This window comes from Oryza glaberrima, chromosome 2 (genome assembly GCF_000147395.1).
Source record: "Oryza glaberrima chromosome 2, OglaRS2, whole genome shotgun sequence".
In the NCBI taxonomy this organism is placed as follows: Eukaryota; Viridiplantae; Streptophyta; class Magnoliopsida; order Poales; family Poaceae; genus Oryza; species Oryza glaberrima.
In genome coordinates, this window is record NC_068327.1 from 19,674,637 (window position 1) to 19,697,031 (window position 22,395).

Sequence of the window (22,395 nt, forward strand, 5' to 3'; positions counted from 1 at the left end):
AATTGAATGACGGAAGATTGTGATTGGTTAAGAATAAAATGTTAGTAGAGAAGTTGTTATATTTTGGGATAGATTCTGAAAGCTAGAAGTTGCTATATTTTGGGATGAAGGGAATATTTTTTTTAATAAATTTGATTAAACTTAAGAAGTTTAATTAAAAAAAGTCAAAGCAACTTATAATATGAACATAAGAAGTATTATATACAACAACAATATCTAACAAAGTTATAATATTGTAAAAATATTTATAAATAAAACCTACACATATGGTTTTATGCTTTCGAACTGAACATTTAGAGAGCTTCTTGATGGTCAACTTTGAAGAAAAAAATTCAGTTGTGCTATATACACACACATACACAGAAGGAGTGCTTGACATGCTAAGATTCAAATATGGAATTCCTTCTGTTGAAGAGAGTTCGGACAAAAATTACAGCTCAAGTACTTTAGCTGCAAAAATAGGCAAAAATAGGGAGTGCAGATTTGAAACCCCTATAGTCATATATGCCCCCCTATGTTTCGAAGTAGTTGTCATTTTAAAGTATGTGAGCGGATCTAGAAAATTGGTTCGTTGGTGTCACAACGTGTTTATCGGTGTCATAGTATGCTAATTATGCTTAGAGCATAATGTTATAGTATATGAAGCTGTTTTGCTATAGGTTTTGCCGAAAATCGTCAGTGTCGGCTGACACCGACGATTATACTATAGATCCGCCCCTGCTGCAATCAAAGGTTGAAAAATAGCTGGAGGGGGAGCTAATTTCTTCCTTTTCATAATGGAAATGTTTTGAATCCAGGCCTTTACCGACGCACAGTTATAAATTTTGTGGTTGAAAGGAAAAAAAAAAGCATAGTAGCGTGATATGACAAATCCCTGACTCCTTAAAAAAAAATGATCAGCTGCATTAAAATCTACAAAGAAAAATCACACAATTATAAGAAATGACGAGTCATGGAACAGCGACGACTTTGCATGGATCATGTCGTGGGCTTGGGCTTGGGCTGCGGCTGGGTGGTTTGCCCTCTCGTTTTGAGTTGAAGCGGACAGCATTACGTGGGCTTCGAGGTTGGGCTGGGCCGCTGGGGTTGGGAGTTAGATGATCTGCGCTGCGCTCCCCTTGCCCTTGCTGTCTTGCTCTCTCTCGCCAACCTCGCCAGAGTCGCCCGCAGCAGCAGCAGCAGCAGCAGCGCCGCCTCCTCCTCCCTTCCGGACCCCTCGCTTCGCTTCGCCTCGCCTGCTTTCAAGCGAGCGACACCACACCGCTTCGGCGCTCCCTCCTTCCCTCCCCAAGCACTCGCCTCCGCTTCTCCCCGCCCAACCAGTCGAGCCGAGTCCGCCACCGCCATCGCCGCAGTCGCCGCCGCCGCACTGAACGCGATGGCAAAAGCGGAGGGGAAGGCAGCGCATGGCGCCCTAGACGCCGTTTCCGCTTCAGCGTCTTACGCAGAGGATCACGGTCGAGTCGAGTCCGCCACCGCCACCGCCACCTCCACCTCCACCGCTGCCGCCGAACTGAGCACGATGGAAACCGCGGAGGGGGAGGCAGCGCATGGTGCCCTAGACGCCGCTGCCGCTTCAGCGTCTGACGCAGGGGATCCCAGTCGAGTCGAGTCCGCCACCGCCACTGTCAGGAACCAAACGATTTTGGTTCAAACAAATTTGGGGGAAAAATTCAGATATGGCAAATAGCTAACTAATGGGAATCCTAACACAGCAAGAAATGAAATTGTAATGCTGAAATCAACTAGAATCGAAGGAAATATATGTGTGCGCCGCAAGAACAGGAGGTGGAATTATATTAGGGTTCAAGTTCGATAAAAGTTACAGCCAGATCGCATGGGCTTATATGGAGTGTGCCCTCAGCTAAACGACAACAGCGATGACGTCCATAGGATGACAATCTCCCTCTCTGTAGCGCGTCGCGGCGAAGCACAACCCTCCGATCTTCATAACAGCTCAAAACAAAACGGTATTAGCGAATCTCGACCGTGGATTCATTCCACTCATAAATAGAGCCAATACTGAACTCTGAACTCTGAATACTCTGAATATTAAGCACTCTGAACTGAACAATCCTCACAATGCTCCCCCCTTAAGATCCATGTCCTCATGGATGAAAAGAGGGAAAAACTTTAGTGATGAAAGCTGCATCCTCCCAGGTGGCAGTAGACTCTGGAAGATTAGCCCAATGCACCTTCCACTGAACGACGGGCTCATTGTTTCGCGGGATTAAGCGACGCTCCAGAACTGCTACAGGTTCAGATAAAATTCTGCCTTCATCGTCAATCAGAGGAAGACCTTGTTCAGGAACAGCATGAGAGCCCAGATGTTTTTTGAGTTGGCTAATGTGGAAGACTGGATGGATTTGACTACTTGCAGGCAGCAATAACTTGTAAGCGACCTGACCAACACGATCCAGAACTCGAAATGGCCCATAATACTTAGAATGGAGTTTAAGAGAAGAATGAAGACCCAAAGAATTATGCCGATAAGGTTGCATTTTAAGGTAAACCATATCACCAACCTCCAATGTGCGTTCTTGGCGATGTTGATCAGCAAAATATTTCATGCGAGCTTGAGCCTTAGCTAGATTGGACTTGATTGTTTCCAGGACAGCATGTTTTGCTTCTTGTGTGTTTCTGGCACCCTCCAGCAAAGAACCCGGTAACAAAACTTCAGCTAACATAGGTGGTTTGGTGCCATAGAGAGCCTGGTAGGGAGACATGCCCAAGGACGTGTGGAAGGTGGTGTTATACCACCATTCAGCATGGGCCAAAAGAGCCTTCCATTTCTTTGGTTTGGTAAAAGTCATGCAACGAAGATAGTTCTCGAGGCATTGATTAACCCTCTCTGATTAACCATCGGTTTGTGGGTGATGGGCAGTGCTAAAATGAAGTTTAACCCCAGCCTTTTCAAAGACTTCCTTCCACATGTTGCTGGTGAAGATGCGATCTGTATCACTGACAATGACAGTGGGCAAGCCATGGAGTTTGTAAAAATTCTCCAAGAATTGAGTGAGTATTTGGTCAGCAGAAAAAGGGTGGCTGAGAGCAATAAAATGAGCATACTTGCTGAATCTATCAACAATGACCCAAATAACATCCTTGCCTTCAGATTTAGGTAAACCCTCCACGAAATCCATAGTAATGTGGGACCAAGCCAAATCTGGGAGAGGAAGAAGTTGGAGTAGGCCTGCTGGCATTTGGTGTTCAGTCTTGTTCTTTTGACAAACTGGGCAAGCTTTGACAAACTGAGCTACTGCGGCTTTCATTCCAGGCCAATAGAAGAGTTGTTTCAGTCGTTGATATGTTGCCCTTTCCCCAGAATGGCCTCCCATGGCAGAATCATGAAAGGAAACCAGTAATTGAGTTCTTAAATTGGTACCTGCCCCAATTACAAGGCGATCTTTGTACCTGAGAATGCCAGCCTTCAGAGTATATGGGGATTGAGGTTGAGGTGCTATGTGTAGGTGGCTCTCCAATTCTTGGCATTTAGGATCATGACTGTAACTAGCAATCACCTCGGTGATCCATTGAGGCACAATAACTGTAGTAGTAAGAGCATTACTCTGCTGAATTCTGGATAGTGCATCAGCAACTTTGTTTTCCTTGCCTTTCTTATATTCAATCTTATAATCATAGCTCAACAGTTTGATTAACAATTTGTGCTGAACACCTTCTGTTATCCTTTGTTCATTAATATATTTCATGCTTGCTTGGTCAGTTTTGATAATGAGAGAAGTACCCAAAAAGTAGTGTTTCCATTTCTTAAGAGCCTCCAATATAGCCAAAGCCTCTTTGTCATAAGTGGATAAAGCAGCAGCTTTTGGTCCTATGGCTTTACTGAGATAAGCAAGGGGTCGTCCATTTTGCATCAAAACAGCTCCGATCCCATGGCCACTTGCATCAGCTTCCAACACAAAGGGAAGAGAGAAATCTGGCATGGCCAGAACAGGGGCTTGAGCAAGGTGCAGCTTGATGGTATCAAAGGCTTGTTGCTGTGTTGTTTGCCAATGGAAATTGTTCTTTTTCAAAGCATCAAACATGGGTTTGCAAATAATACCAAAGTTTTTTTTATAAATCTTCGGTAATAGCCTGCCAAACCCAAGAAACCTCGCAGTTGAGTGATAGAAGTAGGAATAGGCCACTATTGGACTGCTTGAATTTTAGCTGGATCAGTAGCAACTCCTGATTAACTGATGATGTATCCCGAATATTCCACTTGAGATTGCCCAAAGGCACACTTGCTTAATTTGGCAAATAAATGATGCTGTCGCAATAGTTGGAGCACTAGGCTCAAATGCTGGACATGATCTGTGATTGATTTGCTATAAATAAGGATGTCATCAAAGAAAACAAGCACAAATTTGCACAGATATGGTGCTAAAATCTGGTTCATAAGGGCCTAAAAGGTAGCAGGAGTATTGGTTAACCCGAAGGGCATCACTAAGTATTCAAAATGACCCACATGAGTGCTGAAAGCTGTTTTATGTATGTCGGGTTCATGCATGCGAATTTGGTGATACCCAGACCGAAGATCAATTTTGGAAAAGACTTGAGCTCCCTGTAATTCATGCAACAAATCTTCAATAACAGGAATAGGATACTTGTTTTTGACTGTATTGGCATTGAGTTGGCGATAATCAACACATAAACGCCAAGTGCCATCTTTTTTCTTCACTAAGATAGCTGGGGAAGAGTAGGGACTCATGCTTGGCTGAATTGTGTGAGAGGTTAAGAGTTGCTGAACTATGTCTTCAAGGGCATTCTTTTTGTGATGAGGTAATCTGTAAGGCCTGACAGTAACTAGTTTAGCTCCAGGTAAGAGTGGTATTGTGTGGTCACAATCTCTTTTGGGGGTAGGGTATCAGGTTCAGCAAAGACATCAGTGAACTGCTGAAGTACTGCAGTGAGAGCTGGTAATGGAGTTGTTGCTGTCACTAGGGCAGAACTTAAGGAGTGACAATAGAGAACAGCTCCCACCACTTCCTGGTTGAGCAATTTTTCCATAGCATGTGCTGGTACCACAAAGTTGGATGAAGGGACATTGATATCTGGCAATGTGATTTCCAACAAGCCATCTTTAAGAATTGTCAATTCTCTTGTTTTGAGATTGAGAGTCAAAGGGCTGTGGAGAAGAATCCAATCACACCCCAAAATTATATTATAACCAGTAATGGGAAGTAGCCTGAATGAATTGGTGAATTGATACTGCTAAATAGTATAAGAAACATTGACACATTTAGCTCCAGTATAAATAGTGCCCCAATTGGCCACCTTAACAGGAATGAGACTATTGTTAACTATCTCCAAGCCAGCTTTGCTAACAAGTTTAGGGGAAATAAAGGTAGTAGTACTACCACTATCAATCAATGCTGTGGCAAAAATTGTGCCAATGCACACATGAACAGTAAAAGTGGTAGCAGCAGTATTTGTACCCTCCAGAGCATGCAGGGACAAGTCCTGATGTGTAGTGGCCACATGTTCAGGACTGCCTGGTGGTGTGGTAAACTTGGTGTCAGCATTATCAGGTGATTCTTCCCCATCATCTTCCAATGTAACCAGATAGATCTGTTTAGGTGCTTTGCATACTCGACCATGTCCAGGAACCCAGGGTTCTTGACATTTGAAGCATCTGCCAAATGGCTAGGGTTCTTGACATTTGAAGCATCTGCCAAATGGCTTAGGTGCAGTGGTAGGATGAGGTTTATCGTCCTTCAAGACAGGTTTTGCCGGTATCCTGAGAGTGTCTTTGTTCTGTGACAATGCCACTGTGGTAGTACTGCAAGGAGGAACATCATAATTCCTTGCATGTTCATAAGCATCAACCAAGGAATGAATGTGTAAGGATTTCAGTGGCCGTTTGATATTGATCCTTGAGGCCAGAAATGAAATAATCCAAAAGGTACTGCTCAGTTAGATTGGGTCTATTTCTTTTCACCAGAGCCATGACTTTCTCAAACTTGTCTATATAGACATCAACAGAGCTGTACTGTTTCAAGTTCCTGAAGGTATCAGTGATTTCAATGTTGGATTTGGCTGCAAATCTTTGACAAATCATAGTCTTGAAATCTGGCCAGGTCAACCTCTCAGTGGGAACATCAGAGCTGGAAATCCACTGATCAGCACGACCTGTAATGTAAATTTCAGCCACTAAAACTTTCTCTTCCTCTGGTGTTTGGTTTAGAGCGAAATGCTTTTCAGCTTTCCTTATCCATGATTCAGGACTTTCACCATTGAAAATAGGAAAATCAACATGCTTGGATCTTCTATGTGCATTCTCGGCATATTGATTTCGTTCCCGGCCAGGGGGTTCATGGTAATTAACAAATCATCTGTCCCAATTCTGGTGAGGAAAAGGTTGGTTAGGTGGTGTATGGGGTGGTGGTGGGTGTTGGTAAGGAGGGATGTTCCAAGGTGTGTTATAGGGAGGGTAGGGAGGGTAATAAAAAGGTGGTATATACTGGTGGTTCACATTATAGGGATTGTAATTTGGGATGTTGGGCAAGTTGTTTTGGTTAGGTGGTGGAGGTGGAGCTGGTGGAAATGGTGGTGGAACTGTAGGTGTGTTAAAGTAAACAGAGGTATTCCATTCAAGTGGTGGGGGTGAGACATGTTTGGGAGTGAAAACAATTGGTGGTAGGTCTGCTGTTTCTATGGTATGGGTCTGAATTGGGCAGCTAATGTTTCTAGAATCAAAAAGGGGTTGTCTGCTGGTACTAGCTGCATTAGTGTCCACCGCTTTTCCCCCCTCCTACAACAAACTGTGCAAAACCAGGTGTTTTCGGTGTTCCCTTGATTTCCTGCCCCATGCAACTAGTTGTTCCCCCTAACATCTCTTGAGTTGACAACAAATTTTGCATAATCTCATCCTTGTGTACCTGAGCCTGGACTGCTTGGTTTTGAAGCTGCTCCTGGACCAGCTTATGGTCTTCTTCCACCTTCCTTTGCAAGTCCACCATGTGCAGCCTAAGTTCTTCCACCGCTGTCTCCCATGGTTGAACCTCCTCTAGAACTGGCTCTTCCACTCGAGGTCCCCTTGGCATGGTTGCAAACACAGATCTAGGAATTTCACAGGGGAACAACTAGTTAGTCCCCAAACCCTCACTGCTCTGCTAAAGTTCTTGCTCCCCTGATTTGATTCCTTGGCCTCGCTTAGGAATTTTACCAGGAAAACGAGTTTCCCAACCCTCACTTGCCTGGACTATCAGATCCGGAGTGCTCCCATTAGATCTGAAGCTCTGATACCTTTTTGTCAGGAACCAAACGATTTTGGTTCAGACAAATTTGGGGGAAAAATTCAGATATGGCAAATAGCTAACTAATGGGAATCCAAACACAGCAAGAAATGAAATTGTAATGCTGAAATCAACTAGAATCGAAGGAAATATATGTGTGCGCCGCAAGAACAGGAGGGGAAATTATATTAGGGTTCAAGTTCGATAAAAGTTACAGCCAGATCGCATGGGCTTATATGGAGTGCGCCCTCAGCTAAACGACAACAGCGATGACGTCCATAGGATGACAATCTCTCTCTCTGTAGCACGTCGCGGCGAAGCACAACCCTCCGATCTTCATAACAGCTCAAAACAAACCGGTATCAGCGAATCTCGACCGTGGATTCATTCCCACTCATAACTAGAGCCAATACTGAACTCTGAACTCTGAATACTCTGGATATTAAGCGCTCTGGACTGAACAGTCCTCACAGCCACCGCCTCCGTCGCCGCACTGAGCGCGATGGCAACAGCGGAGGGGGAGGCAGCGCATGGCGTCTTCGCCTTCGCCGCCGCGGCCGACTCAGGATCCGCAGACGACCCAATGGCGGTGAAGATGCTGCGCGACGCCGCCGCGGATGTCGTTAGCTCCTCCACGGCAACGCGCATCCACCTCTTCCGCGAGATCCTCCCGCCGCTTCTCAGCCGCGGATCTGGTATGCTCCTCTCTTTGCTCTCACGCGAGATCACTCACTCCCTTAAGCACAACGACCTTCTCCCGCTCCTCCATAGGCCTCATAGAGCACATGTCTCACGGAGACACCAAGGACACCTCCTCTGTTTGCCTCAGGGTGGGTCGACATTTCACCGAACAGGTTGCAGGCACCAACCACACCCATGCCTTGCCAGATGCCACTGCCTACTTCATGTCATGTTTGCTGCAAACATCATGCACACACCGGGCCTGCATATTTGCAATAGCTCTTGCCGCTTCAAGACATGAATATCTCTTGTTGTATTTCCACACCTTCACAACACCATAAGGATCAAACACCTGATGAAGCACCATCTCAGTGATAGGATATAGGACATGTGTAGTGGTGAACCTGAGGACACGATTTAGGACTGCCTTGAGCGTTTTGCTGAGGCCTGGCGTTCCATCAAACACTTGGTGGGCGCCTGTTTGCTGAGTATAATCCAGTCTGACCACCGGTCGCTCCTCTGCCATCTCTGGTCTTCCTATCCACTTCCATGCTCCCGATCCCATGAACAGTAGGCTCTGATACCATATTATCATGAAGCAAGCACAATAACTCCAATAACATATTGACATGAGTCCCAGTTTCTATGCAGATTTTGATTGTTTTGTGCCAGCATTTTGGTCACATATGCAAGAATTTCATGTATATATGCCCTATGACCGACTTTCTCATATTCCTTTGTTTCCAAATGCAGATTCAGCATTATTTGTTGCACAATTGATACGTTTCATTTTCCGAACGTTGCCAGTGTATGATGATCAAGCATCTAATAATGCAGTAGATGATCTTGTTCAATTGGCTTTGAGAAAACCAACCTTGTTGGGGCATTTTGCATTTATGCTTGTTGAGACAATGGAGCAAAACATGAAGTTTAGCAGGCCTCCACTTGTATGCTTCAAATTACTGAGATGGTCGATCTGTCTTTTGAAATGGAAACAACAAGCAGAGCATGATTTCTCAAGAATATTCAATGCACAAGCAATCTTGTGTCAAACACTAATGACTGAAAACTTCCGTCACATCCATTCATGCAGACAGTTATTTGTTCGTCTTTTTTCTGAGGTATTTTACATACATAACTGCATCAGATGTAGTTGCTATAGTTGTCTTAATAGTTATTTCATATTTAATCTCTTTTCCAGCTCAGCGAAACTAACAGGATTACTTGTTTCATATTTTGTTTCTTTTCCAGCTGAGTGATGTCCATAAAATGTATGTAGAGAAGGTCAGAAATTCTATGTTTCATGTCAGGGAATCTCCACAATTCTTCAAGTTGATACTAGATTTTGCGATGACCTCTTCATCCTTGTCTTCAGAATACAAGGTAAATATTCAAACCCATGCTTGGCTATTACTTTTCATTTGTTTCTTGTGCGTTCCACATATATTCACAAGAGTACAAACACCCTTGCATGGATTACACACAGAACAAATATTACTGTGGACCTGGCTTCCTGGGTACTTCCCTTGTTAAGTTTTTCTCTAACATTGACAATCTGTTGCTATCCCTTTCAGCAAGCTTTCCTATATTTATATGTTGGAGCGATCATAAATTCGAAAGATCAGCCGTCACAAGAATCAAGTCGAGCTTTTGTGTATCTTTTATCACATATTGGGTGTGACGACTTTGAGAAGGTTGTTCTTCCATCATGCTTAAGTGCCTTGAAAGAGAATCCTCAAGGAGTGCTCCAATCTATTTGTTACCTTCTGAAGATTATCTGTCTTGACCTAAGCAAGTATTGCATGGTGTTTATGCCAGATATTCTACGTCTTGTTCAGCATTCTGATGAACAGATGAGGGCGGATGCTTTGATGATTGTTGGGACATTAATTATAAAATCCACTGATCCTGAAACGCTAACTACTATGCTGGATGCTATTACAACAAGTCTAGGAGGTTGTACATATATATTTTCTATTATCTCAATAACTCTTATACATTGTGAATTTTGATTTAGTCATCTGATACATTCTATGTGATCATATTAGCAGTACTATTTGTAATGTTTTAGATCCTGCTGGTTTGATTCATTCTTGACACATTCAAAAAATTTGCTATAGAAACTCATGTAGCTCTTAAAGTCTTGACAAGCTTGTTCTATGCAGGTTCTAAGGAAGAACTATCAAACACATACAAGAGAATTGGAATGATAAATGCATTAGCAGAACTGTCAACATCTCCAGCTGTTCACCAAATAAACACTATTGCTGCCTCAATATCTGGTTTCCTCATGACATGCTATAAGGATGATGGTAAAGTTAAAGTGTTCCTATCTATGCTTGATGCTCTCATCCAAATGGATCTCTCCATAGTTTTGCCAGCTATTGACAGGTATAAAGCAGGTCAAAATGGCAATTCTCTCAGCTTTGGGATCCTTGAGTTCAGCATCAGCTGAAGCTGTTCAACCAGATCTTGTTTCATTCATAACTACAGGCCTGAAAGATGAAGTCTATTTAAGGAAGGGTTATCTAGAGTTATTACGAGCTGTATGCAAAAATTCTGCTGCATTAAGAAAGGTAAGAAATATACTTGTAATATTTGTCTGAAAAAAAAAACATCTAGCCTTCCTCCAATCCACCAAAAAAGTAAGGGGTTTCGGTGCATGTTGGTTATGAAAACATACTCTACTGTGCAGATCACCAGTTTGTTGGATCAGCTGGTTCAGTTGCTGATAATTAGTTTCACAAGCACAACACAGCGATTGGATGGAATTTACACACTCTTTGCAGTATCAAGAATTCTTGCCGTTGATACAGATGCAAGTTTACCTACAATTTGCTCTGCTATCTATGATGCTTGTGGGCAAGTGGACCTCTTCACATTGATTTGCCAAAATGAACTATCATCGAATTCTGCCCTATCGGTAATTTGGGGTGCCTTGAATTTCTACTGTGGAAGTTTTTACCACCTGCAAAATAATTTAGACTGCACATTTTATCTCCTTTGCACTGCTGGTTCATATCATGTCATAAACGTTGGAGTCATTTTCTGTGTCTATTATCGATTGATGTAATTAAGGGGTATGTTTCACCATATCATTCCCATTTTGTTTGTTTTTCTGAATATGATGAAAAGCTGCATGTATTATCATCATGATAACATGCCTGTAGAAAAATAAATTAATGTGAAGTAATGCTGTTCTTCATGGTAATTGACAGCAATTTTACATTTGCAAGTTAGTACAGTTCTTTTGATGCTATCATAGGAGTTAATTATACTATGGTGTATTTAATACCGATTTTCTCCTGGCAGCTTTCAGAACTGTCAGATGAAGATTGCTTGGTCGCTGTGGATCTTTTTCAATCATTAATTGTGGAAAATCTTTCTTGGTATCTCTAAGCATTCCCCTTACATTTATCTGCATTGCCTTTTATGCATTATGTTTGTTGCATTAGCCATAACCACTTAACCAGTGTCCTTTTTGTCTTGCACCATTTTTGAACTGCAGGGTTAAGGAAAAAATCTCTATCCAATCATTACTACAGGTATGCATGGAGTAATGTTCCAAATTAATGATTTGTGTTGTGGCCCCGAACTTCTTTTGAACCCCTTGTATTGACTAGTAGCGTCTGTGGAGTATGGAAAGTAGAGTAGGACGCTTCAAATATCATATCAAATTGCACTAATTATCTTTTATTACACAGCTGCTAATTCATCCGGCGTGCCACCCACATCGTGAAGTTAGGAAGTTAGCTTATGTTGCTACCGAGAAAATACTTGCAAGCACTGCTGTTTTAGGCCAAGATCTTCTCCTCTTATTCAATAACTGGTTGTCATTGATTGGAAATAGAACATTAACTTTGGAACAAAGGTACATTATTCTTGTCTTATCAATAATTAATGCTTCTTTATTAGTAGTTCTTCACTATAGATTTCCACTTCCTGACACCTCTCCTTTATAACCAATGACGTGGATAGGTCTACTGCTGCAAATCTGTGTCCAACACCTATTCCTTCTACTGGGGTCCTTACCAGGTTCTTGTTTTTTATTGCACCTTATGCGGTTGGCCACAGCCCAAGATCATATTCTCAACTTATATTGTGCTCCCACCACCCTTGTATTTCCAACTCCCGCCCTGCTGCTGTTTGGAAGGTTTGCTCTTGCTAGCTATCTTTTGTGCTCGTTTCGTGGCTAATTGGTTTGTTTTTCTAACTTCAGAGGTTGCAGAGAGTTTTGAAGCACCACCAGATCGTTTTTATTGATTTAATTGCTACCAACATGTCGGCAATATTCATGGTAATTATTATTTTTAATTATTTTTTACATGTAGCGTCTTTATTTGCCGGCTGAGAGTATGTTATATTTCCTTTTGATATACTTTGAATATAATAGATCATTGGGTTTTCTGTACCTCGCACCAAATGTAAAGAGGTTCAAAATGCTTAAGGAAAAAAAAAGCTGAACGTATACTTCTGCTTAGCATGTGTATATTGTTACATACTGCATTTCTGAATTTGGTTGTTCAATGGCAGTCATTGGCCTGGTTACAACATCTTCTGTTTTGCTATGATTCTAGGACATGATTAAGCTAGAATAAGCTGTGTTTGTACTGTGGTGAAGGCTACTTAGTTTCTAGGGTTGTTTGTTAATATTTCACATCCCTCTATGTACCATATACCTATCCAAGCAGTTGCTTGCAGTCCACCTGCCTTTTGTAATCTTTGTTTTTGAGGTCAGCATGTTCAGGTCGGTCATCTTGACCCCTTGGAACATCCTTAAGAAAACATGATACATTAATGAAGTGAACACATCGATTACTGTTTTCTTAAAGTATGTCAAATAATCATTATACCTTGTAAATATGATTTCAAACAGTTTTATTAAAGTTATGAACCAATTTCAAATAGTTGCATAAGGTTAGGGCTATTTTCACAATTTTCTTGGTTGGGTTATTTCAAGCAAGATGAATGGATGGTTAAATCTGCTGAGAAAAGGATAAGGTACCTAATCTATGTGTTAATTCTGTCTATACTCTATAGAATACCATACAATTCTTGTCCTAATTGGCCCAAAACGCGTGCATTCTGATGACATGCCACTTGAGAGATGTTGTAGTTTCATTTGAAGGATAAAAAGAAGGGGAGATATGCTGTTGTATTTTAGTAGTATACATTATAGTGCATATTCTATGTTACATTTTGTCTGTCTTTCCTTATTCTCTTCTTAATGCTGGCTCTATAGCATTATTTTCAGAATATTTATTATTCACGTTTACTTCTAATAACCTAGAATATCTGTATCATCCATAATCTAATTTACTATTTGCCATGCATTTAAGAGAGAGGGCTAGGCATAGAGGGTCTACCCGTTGCGTGACCCTCGTGTCGCCCTCACGCGGGCGGCTCGGGGGAGAAAACCCTAGCCGCCCGCGCCACCACCTCGCCGGCCTCTAGCCGCCTCGCCGCCGCCGGAGCCAGCCGCCGGAAACCGCGCGGCCGGCCGGGAAGGCGGCGGCGGGGAGAACATCCCCGGGGAGCCCTTCCTCGGCGTTGGAGGCGGAGCAGCGTCGACGGGGCGGTGGTCGACGGAGGCGGAGGTCGATGGAGGTGGCTGCGACGGATCCGGGCACGCCGGAGACGGATCCGACCCCCCCGGGCGTGGATGTGGCCGATGACGGTGCTCTGCGTCCGGCTGCCAGTGGAGGCGGGCAGCGCGTCGGCTGCAGCCGGTGAGCGGAGGTGGTGTGTAGACCCCCGATTTTGGAAATCGGAAATCTTCTGTGTTTATCCGTACCAATCCCTGGATCAGTAGTTGGTACACACATACATAGTTGGATCACAACATATCACGAATGAATTCAAGCTAAAAGAGTTAAATACTTACATTAGGGCCAGGTAGGCCAACAACTATCAGAGAACAACAGCGGAAAACAAAATAATATAAGGGCCCGTTTAACATGCCACAGGCAGTCGACTGGGGAACAAGACCTAGAACAAGACCGCACTCCGATCATCTTGTTGGATACGCAAGCGTACCGACAAGGGCTTCTCTTCAACACTCTCCTAAAAGATATATAAATAGCAAGGGTGAGTACCAACCGTACTCAGCAAGCCACCACAACAACAATGCACATGATAAAGGTATTCAAAGGATGGCTATGGTTCTTCTGCGCAAAGCAAGTTTTTTAATTCTTTTCACAAGCCTAAGACCTAGCATAGACTGATCAAATTTTAGTACCAGTATTCACATTAAACAACGACGGTTCTGTCCACCATCCATTGTGATCCCAAGGATAGCTTCCCGCCATTGAGTCGTCATGGTTTTCTGAGGACGTCCACCTTCCCTCCTCTCAGGAAGTGGCTCCATCAGCATAAAAATCATCATGCAATAACTCATCCCACACAAGTTAAGAATTTAGAGTCTAGCCAAGTGTAATACACGTCCCGGTGCTCAATAACCGTGAGCACGGCTATTCGAATAGATTTGGTTTACTCACACTGCAGTGGATGTACACTTTACCCGCACTCCGCAACTGCCCAACACATGAGCCTCGTCCCAACACATGAGACGCGTCACGGCAAAGCATTTCGATAACCTCGCATTGGCAATACCCGCTCCATGAATTTTACATCCTCATACACTCTAGGCGTACACGGTTTCTAGCAGTGAGAGTAGTTCTGGCGCACCCGGGAAGGGAAGACTCACACATGCATTAAGTTATAATTATGTTTTAAATTCTCACATGGCAGTCCTACCGATGGCGACACCACTGTAGACACCCGCCCCGCGGTCCTACCAATGGCTGCCCCACCGTAGAGCCCCTGCCTCACACATCAAGAAACCACTATGCATGGATACTGCCTCCGCTCAGCTATCTACTCCGCTAGGTCTATACCCATTCGAGAAGTACGGTTGTACGGGATCGTTTCATGCTTAACTCCATGGCTCGGTCCTTAATTGACCAGGGACGGCGCTAGCCTTTTTCCGGATACCACCCAAATCCTCCATCCGCCCCAGTCGAAAACATTTGTTTAGTTTCATTTTCCTTTCACAAAGCATGTCATCAATATCATGGCAATGTGGCGCTCATGTCTCCACATGCCGCATCTCAATTACCTTCCCAAAGGTAATTGCCCAAGCATATAGCATTTGATAAATATGAGCATGCATAAATCTAGAGTAGCATTTCTAAGCATTTGTCATAGTTGACTAGGGACTTATACGTAAATCATGGTTACAAGGGTTTAAGGGTAAACAATAATCATGGCATGGCATAATCACAAGTAGGATGTTCATTATTGCATGCAATTTTATTTGTAAACAAAATAATTTTTCACATGGGATCAACATGTTCAAAGAATAGTGATGACTTGCCTTGCTCAGGATAATCCTTATTATTGATATAATCTTGATCAACCTTCACCTCCTGGAAGTTGCAAAGTTGCAGACGTTACCTCACGACTAACCGATACACAAGGTCTATAATACGCGAGAAAAACCAATATTCAAACAACAATCAAATATGCGCAACAAAATGTACTATTCGTGTTTGCTAATGGATCCCAATCATGCTAAGGCTAAAGTTTCTTAATCTTTCTATTGTCATCATGGCCTATTTAGGAGTTAACCAACATAGCATTTATGGGATACATATATATTTGGCTAATCGGTGGTTTAGTCTATCAAATGGCTATGGAAGGGTTATGGCTATGTATGCATCTATCTAAATAGGACGGTTATATACTAGAGGTTCTGTTGTTAGATGGATTTAGGATCAATCAAACAATTACAGTGAATTATTTGTATTATTATTTTATTGATGGAAGCTTTACTTTAATTATGAACATATTTTACTTGCCATTATAAATTATAAAAGGGCTAATAATTATCCATGCTCTATATGTTAAATTCGGGAAGTTTATAATATTATAGTTACAGATTATCTCTTAATGAACAATCCGGAGTTACAATTGAACTATGAACATATTAGGTCAAGATTTATAATTAGTACTTATCTACTATTCATGTTTGTTATATACTCCCCAGTTTAATATATGAAAAAGATAAATTAATTGTATAACTATAATAGGATGTACAATATATGTGTGCAACAACGTATAAAGTTTTGGTCGCCTACTGTACATGAGCTTATTTAGAAAGTGTACTACCCAATGCTCCAAGTGATTCCTGAATATATTGTAGTTTAATTATACATTAGCTAGTTTCTATGAGTGATATTGTATATGTGATGCGACAAGTTTAAGCACTGGTTCTATTGGGTTACTAATAAGTGGTAATCAATTTAGGCATATATATGCTATTCTATATGGTATTGCATTGATTAATTTACTTAGTGATTCCTCCACATCTAGCTCTGTTATTATTCTCCTAAACAGGTTAAAGATTCATCTATGTGTGTTTATATTTTAGTTACATAATTATAAGGCTACACTTGATTTAAATAACCTATAAGCCATGGATTTAATTATATGGCCATCGAATATTAAATAAGTACTAGTATTTTCCTATACATCCATTCATTTGAGACATCACATAAAATTAGTTTGTGTGGTTGTTACAGTGGCAAGACATGTTAGAGACAAATATTATTACATCCACTCTACTGTACAATACTAATTTTATTTATTAGCATATTTTTAAGTTGACTATTATGCATCATCTTGATATTAATTATTTAATATTTATAAATATATTTTATCAAATAGTGAATTATATATCATTGGAAAGCTTATGAATTTAGGTTCAAGTTTCACTCAAATCGGAGCTGAAATGAATAAGTTATGCTAGTGTAAAGATTCAAATTTGAATTAATTCTAATAATTGCGAAATGGTACTGTTCCTAATTAATTTATTTATAATACAACCTTATCCACAAGCTATAGTGACTGACAGGTGGGGTCAAGGTCTTGATTTTCTTTTCTACAGAATTATTTTTCTAAGGGAAATTGGATGGAATTAATGACAGGTGGGGCCCACTCTAACCTGTCTCCTCCATTCTCTTTTCTCTCTCTCCTCTCTGTTTTCTCCTCTCTCTCTCTCACCGCCTCGGCTAGAACCGGCGGGCGGCACGGCGCGACAGCAAGCGGTGGGGGAGGGGGAGGCTCACCGGTTCGGCGGCGGGGTCGACGGAGACGCGGCGGCGAGGTCGACGGCGGAGCACGGCGCGGCGACGAGGCACATCGCGGCAGCGGGGCGCGTCGGCTCAGCGGCGGCGGCTGCTTCCAACGAGGCGGCAACGCCGGGGATGGGAAAGAGAGGGAAAAGGGAGGGGAGGTGGTGGGGGTAGTGTGGGGAGCAATGGGCAGCCGGGGAGGGGCTTATATAGGCGCGGGGATGGGTGGCCGGCTTTAAACAACGACGGGACGGCGCGGCGGCGGGGGACTCGGGGCGACGGCGACGCGCGGCGGCGGGACCGCGCGGCGCAACGGCGACAGTGCGCGGCGCGGGCGGGGCTCGAGGCGCTGATGGCGACGGCGGTGACGCGAAGGCGTGGTAGCGGCACGGGGCTCAGGGCGCGGCAGCGGCTCAGGGCGACGGCGACGGGACGGCCGCGCGGCGGGGAGCAGGCGCGAGGCAGCGAGAGGACGGGCGTGCGGCGGCTCGGGGCGCAAGGCCGACGGCGACGGCTCGCGGCGCATGGCGATGGCGACGCGACGGGCGACACGACGGCGGCGACGGGACGGCGGGCCGCGCGGCGTCAGACGGCGAGGGCGACGGCGACGGCGCGCGCGGGCACGATGCGGCACATGATGCGGCAAGAGCGGATGCGGCTGGGTCGGGTTGGGCCCAGATCGAGCAGATGGCGGACGATGAACAGTGATCGGCTGGAAAATCAGGGAAAAAGGAAAAAAAGGAAAAAGGGAAAGATGGAGGGGCCAAAGTGAAAAATTGCTGGATTGGAATTTTGATTTGAGATGCAATCTATACATTTTGGTTTTGGGCATTCAAATATTTTATTTGAATATTTATTTATTTATTTGTTTGTTTCATCCTAAATGAATTTGCTTTCAATTAATTTATCCTAGAATTATCCTATATAACTCCTAGGCTTTGATAGTTATAGAATTAACTAAAATATTTTAATGTGATCCATATTGACATAATAGCACATTGGTTGAACTTATTTGCATAGCAATATATTTTACACGGATAGGTTGAATCTATTTATTTTATAAACATAAATTGAGACTCAGTACGACATTAATATAATTGTTTAATTAAACACCAACACATTCTTATTTATATATAAAGCTTAATTTGTTTATACGACCATTATTTTATATGAGTGATTTTCATGTCATGAGGAACTCGGCGAAATGTTGTAAGTATCAACCTATATATTCCGGTGAATTACTTATTTACAAACACGATCATTATAGTGGTGATCATCATTTCATGTGTTCTTATATTTCATGTGAGATTGGATTCAAATGAATTAGATCTAATCTTGCTATTTCTTTAGCTAATTGTGATATCAAGCTATCAACCATGGTTCGAACATTTAATGTCTGATTTGTAATTTATAATAGAAATTAATATTTGACTTATACTTGATTTGGCTTGCTTTCTTGCGCACTAATATTTGTATGGTTAATAATAAATAACATATTCTCGTAAATTATATTTATTGCTTAAATGTAGATCCTTTCTTTACTTTCCTTGTGATCATTTACGGATTGGCAAGCAATAGCAATCATAACAACCAGCATGATGAAAAAGTTTTAAAAAGTTCAAAATTTTAGTGATTTTTATTGTCAGGAATTTTCAGGATGTTACATGGTGGCAGCTCGCGGCGACGGCGGCCGACGGAGGCGCGCGGAGGTGGCTTCCGCTGTGCAGCGGCGGAGCTCGTACGAAGGTGGCTGGCCGGCAACGGCGGAGGCTGGCGGCTGCGGAGGCCAGCACCGTGGTAGAGGCGCTGCGGCGGCCGGCAGCACGCGTACGGCCAGGCGTGTGCGGGGTGGCTATCACCAGCGCTGAGCAATGCGGCTGAGCTCCCTCGTCGCCGTGGTGGCCTATGCGTGGCTAGGTGAGGCAAGGAGGCCGGACAAAAGTGGCACCGGAGCCGGAGCGGCAGCGTTTCCGGCGTCGGCGCAGGCCTAGATGGTAGTGCAAAGGGAGCTGGCGGCAGTGGGTCGTCTTCCTCGTTGCCGGTCGGCACCCTCGCCCTTCTTGGAGCTCCTCCCCTTCTTTGTGGGGAGTTTCTAGGTTGGATTGAGGCGGCAGCTTGTCAACGGGGGAAGCCCAGGTTGCTGAAGCAATGCCACCCAGTCCAGGGTTCTCCTTTGGCCAGATTTGGCGAGGAGATTGGCGGGTGGTGGATCGGAAGGGTCCTGAGCCAGTTCTCAGGGATGGAGGTTCGTCGAAGTTAGTCGATGGCGGGGCGTCGGTGCTGTGTGGTGGCAGTCCTGTCGTTGGCAGGACTGGAAGCTGGCCGGCGGAGGGGCGTCGGTCAAGTGTGGCGGAAGCCATGTGCCGCCGATGTTTAGATGGTGGTTTCGGATTGGGCGACGGACAACGGCGGTAGGGGGTTCCGAGTGAAAGCTTAGCCCAATTTCTTTGGGCCAACAGTGACTTCGCCTTCAGGCGTGGTAACCCTCCTGAGGGCACTGTTGAGGTACCCATCCTCCCTCGGCAAGGAGCTCTGGGTGAAAACCTTGTCCAGTTCCTTGGACGGATGACGACGGCGTCTTTCGGCGTCGCAACCCTCGTGAGGGCGTCGTTTTAGAGTATTCGTGTCGTGGTGGTGTTGTTGGCCCGGTGGCGATCGGTCTCGCATAGCGATGGCCGGTTCGGTGCTTGGCTTCCCTCTCTGTAGCGTGTGTTTGGGCGGTTGGCATATGGTTCGGGGCGTGTGCTCTGGTGCACATCCTTCCTCGACAGCCAGCTGTCGATGTAAAACTTTTCTTGTAACATTTTTCTTCCTATCTTAATTATATTGAATGACCTCCTTCGGTCATTCCGGCAAAAAAATATTTGCCATGCATTTCTTTGTTGGGGAGCACTGATTACCAATAGTTTTATTTCCAGGAATTACTTAGACAGGATGACTCCTTAACCTGTGATGAATATGCACTTGAAGCAAGATTACATTCATTACGGACAGTAGCAGCAATATTACCCAACAACGGACTTCCAGAATTCGAGGTATGTTTCTTGATTTTTCTAATAAAACCTGTCTATTTTGTTTACACTTTCTTCTACGGTTGTCTTTTGAGAACCAGCACATTAGAGTTCAAGTCGTTCACATGACCTGTGATGTTTTTTGTTGTTTCTGTGACTAAGCTAAAATTTGCAACTATTGTTTGGTGAAAGGGTGGCAACAATCTTCAGCAGGCCAGAAGTGCTGAACCATCTGAAGCAGCAAATGCACCACCCACGGTCTCAGTACCAGCAGGAAGTAATGCAACACATCCAGTCACCCCAGTACCACAGCCACCAGCACCAGCAGCTGATCAGCTGCAGGACATGATTCCTATGCAAAAAGAAGTAAGCAAATTTGTTTGTTCTTATTTCTTCATTGATTAAACACATCCTCGTGAATAACATGTACCACCAATGTAATCGCAGGCTTTCATTAGCCTGCTAAAAGCAATCTCCACTAGTGCTGCTTCTGCCACCGCAACAATCGCCATCTTTGTAGTAAGCTACCCCATTAAATGGCCAGATAAAGTGTCAGTTAATTACCAGATGATACTGGAGGCTCTCCTCTTTGTTTTCTTTCCTCTGGCCCTTCTTGCCACGGGCTTATCCCATGCTGCTGAGAAAGATGAGAGGTGGCTTGGTCTTGCTTCTGCCTTGGTTTTATTTGAATTCTTTTATGCTTTGGCATTGGGGGGAGGGATATCCATCGCTATACAAGTGAGACCAAGAATTGCAGTGTGTGCCGCAGTATTCTCTTCTATGGTGGTGATTACTTTTGCGTGGAGCTTAATGTTCTCGCACCCGGAGGTATGTTAATAGACCTTAAATATTTTAGTTTAGGTTCCCTCGATCTTTTTGTATTTTTTATGTTTTTCACTAGAATCAGGTTGTAACTATTGCTGGTTACTATTCCAAACAACAGTTCTTAAAGAAGATGCACTTTTGGGCGCGCCACCCAGACATGCCAACAGGAGACATGCCCCAGTCTCCCCGAAGTTCTCTCTCGAAGCTTTTCAAGGTATGGTTTTTAGGCATTCATACGGGTTATGGGTATTCCTTTTCGTTGGTTCTTACATTAGCTTTAATTGGCTTACTTGTAAACCATAGTGGTTCAAGAAGGAGTCGTCTGCGCCTAGTCAGGAGCAGAACAAGTTATGCCCCAGCCAAGTTTTCGGTCCAAGTTCATCGAGGTATGGTTTTTAGGCGCTCATACTCTAGCATGATTATTCCCTTCTGTTGGTGGTTCTTACAGTGGCTTTAATTGGCTTGTATCTAAACCATAGTGGCTCAAGAGGTCGCCGCCGCCAGTCAATTTGTGCGGTATCAACATCGATAAGACCTCTTCTCAAAAAAAAAAAAAAAAACATCGATAAGACCTGATGACATTTGGATTGACATGATGATACCTGATGGATATCGAGCTGTATAGACGCACTTTTCTCGTTTGCTTTGGCTGTACCTGTAATTAATGAATCCTGTGTAGCTGTATGGAGTGCAGTTGTTTGCAATTTGGACGCCGCTTTTTTAGAAAATTCAAACTCGGGTAATAATTATACTAACTATATTTATACTACGTATTATACATGTTATATCACTAAATTCATATTTTAAAATACTTTCATCTGATGCTAATTTCATATTTATTGGGATCATAAAATGAAATAAAATACTAGTCAAATATGTTATTGAAAACCGTGTAAAAAAATATAAACCTTATAATATGGGATAGAGGAAGTACCACGCAACATTTCGTGACTGGGAAAAAAAATTTGATGGCATGAATAAAAACATTTTGGAAATTTGACTTGAGCGTTACAAGTACAAGTATAATTTTGAATTTTTTTAGTTGAGATTGAAAGATTTTGATTCGAATTTGAGTTGAAAGTTTTAAATTTGAAATCAAAAGTTTTAAAATTTAAGTTCAAACTTTTACAATTTGAGCTGAATTTTAAAAAAGTTTAAGCTCAAAGTTTAGTCCGGTCGGCGTCCACCGCACATGTGCATGAAGTCCATCGCAACCCAAGATTCCTAATTCGCGCGTACGCGCCCCGTGCGAGCACTTCGGCCCATATGGCCCACGACGTACGCGTGGCGGCACTGCGCTGTTAGATCGATAATTTTTTTTATAATAACGTGTTTAACAAGTTTGTTAAAGATAATGACAGTAATTAAGGAAAGTTTTTCTTTTTTTTGAGATATTTTACTAATAGATTGAAAATTTTCAAGTTACATTTGAAAACTTTGGACTTAAAATTTAAACTTTGAAGTCAAATTTTGAAAACTTTCAACTCGAGATTTGAAAACTTTCAA

The 22,395-nt window shown here is 43.1% G+C and overlaps 1 protein-coding gene across 1 annotated transcript; it reads left to right on the forward strand.

Moving 5' to 3' along the window:
• The first annotated feature begins 7,695 nt into the window (after positions 1 to 7,695).
• LOC127763981 (protein ILITYHIA-like) lies at positions 7,696 to 21,605 on the forward strand. Its single transcript, XM_052288784.1, has 19 exons — positions 7,696 to 7,933; positions 8,673 to 9,040; positions 9,171 to 9,302; positions 9,494 to 9,613; positions 9,738 to 9,875; positions 10,085 to 10,231; positions 10,311 to 10,495; positions 10,615 to 10,842; positions 11,232 to 11,308; positions 11,428 to 11,464; positions 11,624 to 11,790; positions 11,898 to 12,072; positions 12,139 to 12,216; positions 19,972 to 20,088; positions 20,257 to 20,430; positions 20,512 to 20,892; positions 21,008 to 21,103; positions 21,193 to 21,275; positions 21,369 to 21,605. The coding sequence occupies exons 5-19, from the start codon at positions 9,773 to 9,775 to the stop codon at positions 21,463 to 21,465; spliced, it is 2,145 nt and encodes a 714-aa protein (XP_052144744.1). The 5' UTR covers positions 7,696 to 7,933; positions 8,673 to 9,040; positions 9,171 to 9,302; positions 9,494 to 9,613; positions 9,738 to 9,772; the 3' UTR covers positions 21,466 to 21,605.
• Positions 21,606 to 22,395: the final 790 nt, after the last annotated feature.